This window comes from Malurus melanocephalus, unplaced genomic scaffold (assembly GCF_030028575.1).
Source record: "Malurus melanocephalus ecotype Western Australia unplaced genomic scaffold, MMel_1.1 scaffold_437, whole genome shotgun sequence".
Lineage (NCBI taxonomy): Eukaryota > Metazoa > Chordata > Aves > Passeriformes > Maluridae > Malurus > Malurus melanocephalus.
Window position 1 is genome coordinate 540,538 of NW_026623669.1, and position 11,041 is coordinate 551,578.

The 11,041-nt window shown below is 45.4% G+C and overlaps 2 protein-coding genes across 2 annotated transcripts in view; one reads left to right on the forward strand and one right to left on the reverse strand.

Annotated features, from left to right (window-relative positions):
• The window catches only part of RCL1 (RNA terminal phosphate cyclase like 1), a 36,143-nt gene extending 26,316 nt beyond the window's left edge, over positions 1 to 9,827 (reverse strand). The window contains exons 1-3 of the mRNA XM_057380104.1: positions 9,646 to 9,827; positions 6,927 to 6,998; positions 5,897 to 6,072 (exon numbers count right to left, since the gene is read on the reverse strand). Of these exons, the coding sequence (XP_057236087.1) occupies positions 5,897 to 6,072; positions 6,927 to 6,998; positions 9,646 to 9,781 (384 nt within the window). The 5' untranslated portion in view covers positions 9,782 to 9,827. The remainder of the gene's footprint in view (positions 1 to 5,896; positions 6,073 to 6,926; positions 6,999 to 9,645) is intronic.
• Positions 9,828 to 9,987: 160 nt separating this feature from the next.
• Positions 9,988 to 11,041, forward strand: part of AK3 (adenylate kinase 3) — a 22,449-nt gene continuing 21,395 nt past the window's right edge. Inside the window, exon 1 of the mRNA XM_057380153.1 lies at positions 9,988 to 10,123. The gene's annotated coding sequence lies outside the window, so the exon portion shown is untranslated. The remainder of the gene's footprint in view (positions 10,124 to 11,041) is intronic.

An 11,041-nucleotide genomic window follows, 5' to 3' on the forward strand; every position in this document is an offset into this window, starting at 1 on the left:
CAACACATCATCAATATATCCCTTTTAAGGCAGGTGGTCCCCAGGTCCAGGTCTGAACAGAATTATCCTTGCCATTGTTCTTCCTAATTGCTGACCTAAGACTACAGTGACTGACCTCTTCCTCCCTCTTCGGAAACTTCAGTAGCATTGCCAAAAGTGATAAAAATTATTTAGTAGTGCAACAGCATAGGGAGTTACCCAAGACAAATGGCTGCAGAGAGACAGGATCAGGACAGCATGACCAAAGAGAAACGAAATGCAGATGAAGGGAACAGGCATGAGGCAGGCAGCATTTACAGAGGGAGAATAAAAGCACCCTCTTTCCCAAATCTTCAGCCAGAACCCACGATTCTTGAGCTTCATCTTCTCWGCTTTGCAGAGCATGCAAGCCACTGACAAAGTAGTAGCACATACCCCACCCACAAATCTGTGAACATTCTGTTACAGGTACCTGAGGAGYTATGAGTGTATGTTGCAGTTCTCATTCTTCAAATCCTGCCGGACAACATACTTCCTTTCTTACAGAGAGGCATTTGCTGTTTTTTTAATGGTAGTATCAATATTTGAATGCCTTCATTAAAAAAAGTCGAACCTGTAAGCCAATGCTTAACTTTTGATATTTATGCAATTTATGTTTACAGAAAGGCTACCTTGATTTGGTTCTTCRGTAGTATTCATTAACTATACAAATTTGATTTTTAGAGCAAAGCCTTTGCTAACATGCATGCACACAAATATGCAAGTACCACTGGCAGAAGTTTCAACAAGCTGATCTGGTTCACATTAAAATTACACAACATTTCTCCCTTCTCCTTATGAAACAAAACCTAACAGTAAAAAATAAAAGCTTTACTGTGTAGGTTAAGAACTCCAAAAACTCAAAACTGGTCATAGTTTTCAGTCCTCAGATAAATTCCAGGCATAATACTTATAGACACCAGACAGTCAAATAATAAGAGACTGACTGTTTCAATTTTGCAGCCCAAACAGAGAAGGCAATCAGCAGTATTTAAAGAGGACAAGACTGTTCTGCCTCACAGACAAGTGGAAAGTTAGGCAGGATGAAGAGCATTTCACTGAAAATCACAAACCAGCAGCTGAACCAAGAAAGCACATTTTTCTAGCCTTTTGCTATAAACCCCATCCTTCAGCTCCCCTTGGAGGACAGTTATTCAATTTCCACGACTAACAACATAACACTAAGTTGCACCAAAGCAAAGGCATTACAAAACTGAGGGTATACCATCTTTACAAATGACAACATGCTAAGTCCCATAGATAACTGCTTTTTCACAAAGTTGTGTAAATGCAAATCACTTCCCTTTAAAGAATCTACAGTAGCTAAGAAAAAGGAGGAAAATAACTTTTATCCCGTGCAAAGATATAAAAAATATAAACAAAAAACCCAGAGACCCTACAGCATATACCTAAGGAAGGGAAAAGCATCAGTTGGCCTGCATATCCATTAGCATCACACAAATCATTTAACCCCGCCATACATACAGTGTTATGTTTTGTGAAAAARGGCCTAGACTGGAAGAAGGGAGAAGAGAAAAAATAGTTTAACATAGAAAAAAAGTGGAGGGAAAAGAAAGCTCARTAAGAAAAGCTTGTTTTCTACAGACAACTGCTAAATTTTGATAAATGTTGAAGATTACTGCTCCTAAGCTAAAATTTCAAATGTTAGTCTCACATCAGCACAACAGTCATTTGAACTTAAAGCCTTATGGCACAGCTGTAAAAAATATTCCACACTTGGAAACCCAAACATTAAGAATGGTTACTCTAAAACAGGTTACTGCAGCTGTATCTAAATGTCAGAATAACAACATGTAGAGAAGGAAAATAGGAGCTATCATTTGCGTGCCACTTCCATTCCCTTCAAAAAGGCACTTTATAAAAACATGCCTTGCATACATAATCACTATACAGAGAATCTTAAAACTGCCTCAACCCAGTCCCTCATGGTTGGSCCCACAAGCTACCCGGGGTCAGATCTCACCAGTGACCCACAGGAAAATACAATGCAAGTGTAGGCTGCCAATGAACAGTTCAGGCTGGTATTCCAGACACTTACCTCTTCCCAACAGTGTGAGCAAAGGAGCATTTCTCTCATGYGTTTAGGATGTATAACTCACACAGTAATAATAATGTACATAGAATGTTATGGGGTTGGAAGGGACCTTAAAGATCGTCTGGTCCCACCTGCCCCTGCCATGGCACAGACAMYTCCCACTAGACCAGGTTGGTCAGGGSCACAAGCAATCTGGCTTTGAGCACTGCCAGGGTTGTGGCATCCACAGCTTCTCTGGGCAATCTGTTCCAGTGTCCAATAATACACCAAATAATATGTATAATATTGTCCGTAATAATGTCACCACAGTCTCAGCTGGAACAAGTGCACGTTACTCAGTGGCCACAGTACTCTTCTGGACTGATGCCAGGTGTTAAAGAATTCTCCACTGCACCCACYGGAGGGCTATTAATGTACATAAACAAACACTGAAGTAAAAAACACAGACTCTTATACTCCAGCAATGCAGCCTTACTGAATGCAGCTGAAGCCTTTCCTTCCACAAGATACCCTTTAGAAACACCTTTCCTCTCGCATGGACCTTTTCTACTTTTCCCACAGCAGGAGATCCACAATATTTCCTTGCGTTCMCCCCTTACAACAAGGGGGTCTTTGGTAAAGAGCAACCTCAAACCACACGCAGTCACATCCCAGAAGTACTTTTGAGGCTGTACAAAAGCCATGATCTCAGTGCTGAGAGTGAGACAAAGCCCAGTGAGTCAGACTACCAGTTCACTGCTACCATGAGAGAAAGGTCACACTCCTCTGGTTGCAAACATTCCTGTCACTTGCCCCATGGATGCCTCCCACTGGCTACAGCTCTTCATAAACTGCCCCAGYRTGGATTCCCCATGGGTTCACAARTCCTGCCAGCAAACCTCCTCAAGCATGGGCTCTTCTCTCCAYGGGGCTGCAGGTCCTGCCAGAACCCTGCTCCAGTGCAGGCTTCCTATGGGTTCACAGCCATTCAGGTATCCACCTRCTCTAGCCTGGGGTCCTGCACAGGCTGCAGGTGGATATATGCTCTGCTRTGGACCTTCATGGGCTGCAGAAGGACAGCTCCAGTGCATTTCCCCTTTTTCACTRWCCTTGGTGTCTGCAGGGCTGTTTCTGTCACATATTCTCACTCTTCTCTMCAGTTGCAGGTTATTCCACAGTTCCACCTGCCACTCTTCCTCCTTTAATGTTACCCCAGCAGGKCTACCATCACCACTGATGGGCTTAGTCTGGGCCAGCAGTGGGTCTGAGTCGGAGCCAGCCAACACAGGCTCTGTTGGATCAGTGGCAAGTTTCTGTCAGCTTCTTACAGAAGCCACCCCTGGTGATAGAACCTGGCCATGCAAGTCAACCTACTAAGTTGAGTAGAGAGGTTCTTACAAGAAGAGCAGCAGGGGAAACACCTAGCTCATTTTAAACTCCCCCATTATATTCATATTGGTTTGCTTTTCAATCTTCTCCTTGGAAAGTCAGAAAGCATACAGATGGATGGACAAATTCAAGCATCCCTTTTTGGGCAAGCATAGGTCATAAATGTTCACCCAATTTATTAACACTGTCTGTCTATTGAAAAATACAAGTCCAAATCAATTMAAAACCAAGTTTCCATTTACTTAAGCATACAAATCAATTAGGGTAGCAGTTAAATTTGTGCTTTTAGTCTCAGCAACCAGCAGAGCCACATGCCATACAAAATAACTTGTAAAAGTCCTTAAAGTAGCTTATTGGTGTGCACCAGGACTGTTTTCCAGGCAAGTTAAACAGACATAAACAAGGTTTAAACCAATTTGAGGAGCTGGTATTCAGTTACAACCACTCAACAAATTAACAAGTATGAGCTGGGTCACATTAACTGGAGTTGTTACTGTGTTGTCACTAACAACTATTGTGTAGTTGCTACTACAAGAACTTACGATGTAATTCTCTACATGCATTTTATTTACATTTAGGATCAGGAACTTGAGTCAGCTGATGTACACCAAGCCACATGTCTGAGCTTCGGCAAGTGCAAGCACCCTTCAACTACGAACTGGCTTTAATTCTTACACCCTTTGAACAAAGACAGTTTAATCTCAGGCCCCTGTGACTGATGCCAAAAAGGGCATAGTTTCCAGAATCAAGACTCAGTTGTTTAGATGAGTGTCCAAACTTACTTGAAAGCAACATGAACACTGGACTACTCTTCTTCTCCAGATTATGCAAGAATTTTTCCATGGTGATTGGACAGTGAACAAAAAATACTTCTTTGATTCTTACTACTTACCCATTATATTAGGTACTTTTAATCACAATGACTGAAAGGGCAGCAAAAAATGCTTCCTCTTTTTTTGTTACCGTGCTTTGTACAACCTACTCTGATCCTTCGACTCATGTGGATGTCTCACAGAGCCACAGGTGAGAGTGATGCCTTATCCATTAGGCTCACCTRAAACAGAGGCCAGACAAACTCAAGAGAATGAGAATAGACAACTTTAACACAGGCCTAACAGGCCTACTGGTACATTAAGGGCAGACAAAAGCCTCCTCCTGAGGCTACACCCAAAATGGACACCAAGTCACAAGATCTTCACCTCTCAGAAGTTCTGCCTTATTAACATATTGGGCCTTAATTCTCCAATGAGATGTCAGGGCACGATGCCAACCACCCCAAACTCGCTCCCCCTGCAGCTCACTGTTGTTTACATATTTTGGGGCTCTGAGGCAGCGAGGTGTCCTTGGATCCAGGCTCAGAGAGGGACTGTTTTGTCTAAAGATGGGAGAATGGTAGTTTTATTGTTGTAYTAGAGAGAAGTACAAGAATACAGACACATGAAAACATAGAAACAAAAAATCCTAAGGCATCAAGAGAGTGAGCTTCTTAAATGACAAGAGAAGTACAACTGCAAAGCCATAATTACTAGCAGGACTCAAAGGCTCGTGTAGTATCTGAAGTTCTACTTCACATGTATTTGTATTCATTTAAACCAGACAAGTTTTCAGATGACGATGTGTCCCTTAATGTACTCAGAGGAATAGTCCCTTAATCTACTCCAGAGGTAAACAGGCAATGTCCAATGACCATTTAAAAAGTAAACAGTAATACTGCTCTCTAAAAGCAAAGCTTTATGTTCAGATTTTTTTGAGAAAAATAATGAAGAGCACTACCACTAATCATTTCTTCGGCATTCTGATACATGTCTCCCACAGGTCACTTTTGTAACAACACTGTACAAAATAAAGGACTGAAGATCAGCAGTGACAGAAATTAAGTCAAGCATTTCACAGCCATTTGACCTACCATACCTTCTGGCATGTTTCTGAAGAACCAGAGAGTTATTACATATTTCTGCTACTGTAATTTCTTAATCACCATGTGACTTTTGCTTCTAATAGAAAGAAGGCTTGAAAGCAGTGGCAACATGACTATGTCCAGAATACAACAGAAAAGAAACAATCCTTCCTTTTTGCATTCAAATTTTAAAGACAGTTTCCTCTTTGTACAGTAAATACATGTTTGAGATAAGACAAATAATCTGTTGTAATTGTAAGAGAAGAGGAGGACCAAACCTGTGGCAGGGCCTCACACTGTATTCAAAAGGAGTTTTCAGGGGAGAAGACAGAAGAAGTACAGAACTAAAAGTCAATAGGGGGATTACAACTGAAKTTTAGAGCATGGTGCAGTTAAGCAGGTGTTTTTTTGATTCAGAGCTTGCTAATGCAGCAACAGTGGATACTTTTGGATGCRAGTGATAATAAAAATGCAATGTGTTTTAGACACTTCTTCCTGATCTTTTCTGTTTTAGAGGAAAAAATATCCTCCTCTGACTCTTAAACTTTATTACTTACCGAAGGATCTACTTGGTCATTTGTTACTCCCCTCAAGACAATCTTCAATGGATGCTTCATGAAAGGTGCCAGGCAGAGCAGACTTTCCAAATAGTAGCCAATACCACGACTGGGGCTGCAGTCGTGYTCCAGGGAGCCTCCGTAGAGCAGACCAGGCTGATAATACAAGCTAGTACCTGGGGAAGAGRCCAGGAGAGCAAACCAAATGAGAGCAGTGTAACAACACTGGCCATCACTACAGCATAAAAACACTTTGCAACAACGTATGCAGGCAAATCTGAGGCAGAAGACCACATGGAAGATGGTAGCACTTCCAGCACACTATTTACACGTTCGCAGCTAATAAATGGGCAAAGCCTCATGAGTCTGTCTGTCCTGCACATCATTTTCCTCCATTCTCTTCCCCTCAAACCAAGGATCTCTTAGCAATCTCCAAAATGCTGATACAAGCAATTACCCTTTAGCTGAACATGATCAGTCTATCAGGTTACTGCTGTCTTGGCATATGGGATGGCAATTAATTTGCCTTACTCACCAACTGAAAATACCTTAATATCCTTCAAAAAAAAAAAAAAAAAAAAAGAAAAAACAAGAAAAGAAAAAAAAACCCCTCAGACCAGGTGAGGTTTTAATGTGGGATGCTTTTCACTCTAATCAAACCCTTGTCTAAGCACGAGTAAGCAAGCAGTCTGGCTCAGAAGCCTCCACCTGTAGGGGATGAAGGCCTTTTCTTTTCTTCTACAAAAATTGATTCTTGCTCAGAGGAACCTTTCCCCACTATGAAATCCTGCATAYTACCTAACAAAATACTAATTTTAATTCTTGGACAATAGTTTACTTAGCTCTCTGCATAATGGTGGAGCACTGATCTTTTTGCACATGATCAATTATTACAAAACTTGGTTTTTGAATCTTCTCAGTCAATCATATCTGAACACCTACCTYCATCAATACAAAACTTCAATTCCACTGCAGAAGCTGATAAATCCTGGAGACCAGAACAGACAAAGCAGAAAAAAACAGATCTCACCTGTTTGGTTTATTTCAATCCTTGAGCCATTGGTCACTTTGTCAATTAGGCGAATAAAACTTGCTTCRAAATCTAAGGAGTAGAGCACAGACAGAATTATAAAGTTTGTTAAAAGTTCAACACCTTACTTGTACTTTTAGCCTTTCCTGCCTTCCATGACCGTAGGCTACTCTCACACTTCAAGTCGTGGTATAATGCTACCACACGAGAAAAGGCAATTCACTGTAAAAACAGAGATACTAATGTGAGCCTCCAAGCTTATTGGCATCTCAGGTCAATCAAGATGCCCTCAGATGTGGCAGCTGAACGAGTCAAACTCCTCTCCCTGGTACACAGCATAYGATACAAGTAGACACTTCTGATCACAGTGGCTTCAGAGACCGCTCTTGCCCAGGACAAAACCTTTGACAATTTACATTTTGCTCAGTATAAAGCAAAATATACAAATCATAGCAAACAGGACCCCATATATTGAAGCATGGCAAGCTAATAACAGCTTCACATTATTCTCTGTGAAAGTGTTAGCTTCAAAGAAGGGGACATTTAGATGTGAAGTGCCATTGTGGCATAGCTGTTCCGCAGACACAGTCAGTTGTTACAGACTCTCACATCTTCCATTCCCAAAAGTCACAGACATACTTAGGGAAAGAGAAAGACAAGTCTTCCCACTGCCTCTTTTGGTACTGTGTCCACTATACTACAGCAGTYCGTGTGGAACTAATTTCTCAGTTTCTCTCGATTGTGCGGACTCTCACTCAGAAACAATAGGACTAGCAAATTTAAAACATAACACAACCAAAAAAATCCCAACCAACCAAAACCAAACAGGAAACAAGAAAAAAAACCGCTAAAAAAGCTATCTCAGGAGGAATATGCCAGTACTCTAGTACTGAAGTATCACAACATGGTACAGACTCAATATCAAGGGAGACAAATGCACATACGCAGAACTCAAAACCCAGATAGTTTCAAGAGCTAACAGCATCCACATAATTGTAGGTTGTGGAACTCCCTTAGCCATAACCCCATGTTACTTCTTACACAGTAATCAGATATTTCTTTCTATATGTGACTCTAGGATGTAATAGATATTTAAACCACTGAGAGCTACCTGCTGAATTTACAGTTTGTCAATATTTGCATAATATGATTTATGCCTCGGTCACATAATACTGTTTTTTCTCAATGTGATGACAATGCTAAAACTTTATGACAGCTTATATGCTTGCAAAGTTTATATGACAGCACTGGGGCATCTTCCAGTCACATCCTTGTGAGCACACATTTCACTCTCGGAGAACACCTGTGGAAGAGTTTACAAATGTTCCAGTCATGAAAAGAAAAAAGAACTGCATGTTGAATTATMAACACCAATCAGAATTTGTTATTGTTTTTCTGCTACACACACAGTTTACACTTGAACCCAAACTTTAGAGGCAATTGAAACACTTCTTAAAAAACCATGGCAATATCTTCAAACTTCACCACCAGCAAATGCTCCATAATACTTATGGTTATAGTAAATATTAAGTCAAGTACACAAAAATGCTTTGGCAATTTCTGAGTAGAATTTTTAGCTACAAACTCAAATCTTCTCAGAAGGCAGAGGAGCATCTAAAYCTGCTCTGAACTTCGGAACAGCGATCCTTGCCCAAAAAATAACTGAACATCACAATAATGTTTCTTCCTCAAACTCTATCCATTGTTTTCTTACTTCAGTTTATGATGGAATTCAGCCCGGGACACCAAAGGCCTTGGACAAGAATGAAGAAGGTACTCCCTAAGAAAGGTTTCCCTGAAACAAGTATGCAGAAATAAGAAGTAAATGGATTTCACCTCTTTCACTTGCACCGTTTCGGCAAATTGATAAACAATCAAAGCATAGTGTATGACCCATTAAAACTGCACGAACATGAGCTCCCAACAAACACACGGAGCACACGATGCTTGGGCACGCAGCAGAAACCACGACGCAAGAGCAGGCAATTAATTCTGCCATCCCGACTGCGAACCCACCGTCACGGAGACGAGAAGCAGCTTGGGGGCTGTCAGCGAGGCTCACGCACTCGCAGCGAGCCGCTCAGAGCCGCGCCCGGCCGCTCCCGCAGCGCCTCCCGCCAGGCGCGGAGCGAACGGCGCTGCCCCGCGGGGCGGGAAGGGCGCACGGCAGTGCCAGCCCCGTCTCACCGGGACGGCTCGGCAYGGCAGCACCAGCCCCGGCCGCCCGTACCGGCCCTTGACGGCCCTCTCCAGAGAAAAGGCTGACCTCGCGGAACGCAGGGCTGCCGAGCCGAGCTGAGCCGAGCCGAACCAGCGGGACGGGATGGTACTGCCCGTCYACCCCGCGCCGGCGGGCAATGAGGGAGGCTGACGACACACACCGACGAGGGTATGACAGACCCCAGCTCCGGTCTCCTTCACCGCCCCACGCCGCTCCCATGCCTCCTCCTCCTCCTCCCGAAGCCCCGCGCCCCACGTGTGACAGCTCCGCCCGGGACGGGTGTGCGGAGCGTCCAGGGCAGAACCCATCCACGAGGAGACACGGGCACGCAGCTGTGTCCCCCTTCCCCAGTAGGATCCGCCGAGGTGGAGCCTGGACTGTCCCAGCTCCCGCTTGGGGCTGCCCCTCCCTGCCCGGCAGCGGGTCCCGGGCACAGCCGGCGCCGGAGCTCCGCCGCCCCCCGTYCTCCTGCCTCCTGGGCGCGGTGCCGCCGCTCACCGCGGAGACCGGGGTCCTCCTCCTTGGCGCGGATCTTGCGGATCTTGAGCGGGCGCCCGCTGAGCGTGGCCAGCACCAGGCGCTGCCGCAGGAAGTTGCAGCCCGTGTAGCTGAGGCAGTGCGCCTCGCCCGCCATCCCGCTGCCCACGTGGTTGGAAACAGGAAGCGCTGGGACAGCGGCGGGGGCAAAGGGCAGGGGGCGGGCGGGGCTGGGAGGGGTCGCACCGCCCTCCAGCTTCCCATCCSCCGGCACCGCGGCGCGGCGGGCCGCCCTGAGCGGCGGGGCCGTGGCGAGTAGGGCGTGCCTGGGTTTACCGCGACAGGGGTGGCAGTCTCTGCCTTTTCCTCCGCTCTCGCAGTCTGCGTGTTTTCATCTCAAACTTAAGGAGTGTGAGAGTGTTGGGAGAAGTATCCGACCGAAGCCCGGTGCTTGGCCCGCGCTTCCCCTCGGCGGTTCACCTTCTCCCTCGTCGGGCGGGTAAGGGCGGCCCGGAGCGGAATGTGGTGCCTGCACCGGGATACTGTCCCCATATAGAAATGAGCCCATTTTGAAAACACGTTACTTAGGCAGTACTTACAGTAATTTATACCTGGCTACCCAAACCAAAGGAAAACGGCGCGGAGGAGTGAGTCTCGCGGTCTTCGGGACAGCCTGWCTGCCTAATGACAGTGACAGAGTTCTGCTGTCCTTAAGGAGGGGACTGTTTAGAGCTTTCAATCTCTATTTTAAGAGAAACATGAATTACAGTGAGGGTATGGCAATGCCAGTTGTTAGGCTACATTTACGTCCACAGGAAAAGGAGTTTCTTAGAATGGAGTAGCCCGGTTGGAATGGTTGTACGAGAGTCATTTAGCCCAAATGCTTCACGTCAGGGCTGACCAAAAGGTAAAGCAGGTTGTTCATGGCACTGTCCAAATGTCCCTTACTCACTGATAGGCTCAGGGCATCATCAGGCTTGACCACCCTCGCTATAAAGAAATGCTTCCTAGGGGCCAGTCTGAACCTTCCCTGGCACAACTTTGAACCATTCCCACACATCCCTAGATCCCAGGGAGAACAGATCAGCACCTCTCTCTCCACCTGCCCTCCTCAGGAAGCTGTAGAGAGCAAGGAGGGTGCCCCTCAGCCTCCTTTTGTCCAAACCAGACAAGCCCAGAGCCCTCAGCAGCTCCTCACAGGCCATGGTGTCCAGTCTTTCCCCCTGTGTCACCCTTCTCCAGACACACTCGAGGTTCCTCAGATCATTCTGGAGTGGTGGAGCCCAGAGCTGCACCCRAYCCTCAGGGAAAGGCCCTGTCCTCCCTCAGGCTGGGTGTGGAGGGACAGTCACCTTTTGGACGGCCGGCCATGCCGAGTTTGGTGCACCCAGGGTGGGTTCATAGCCCTCCTGCTGCC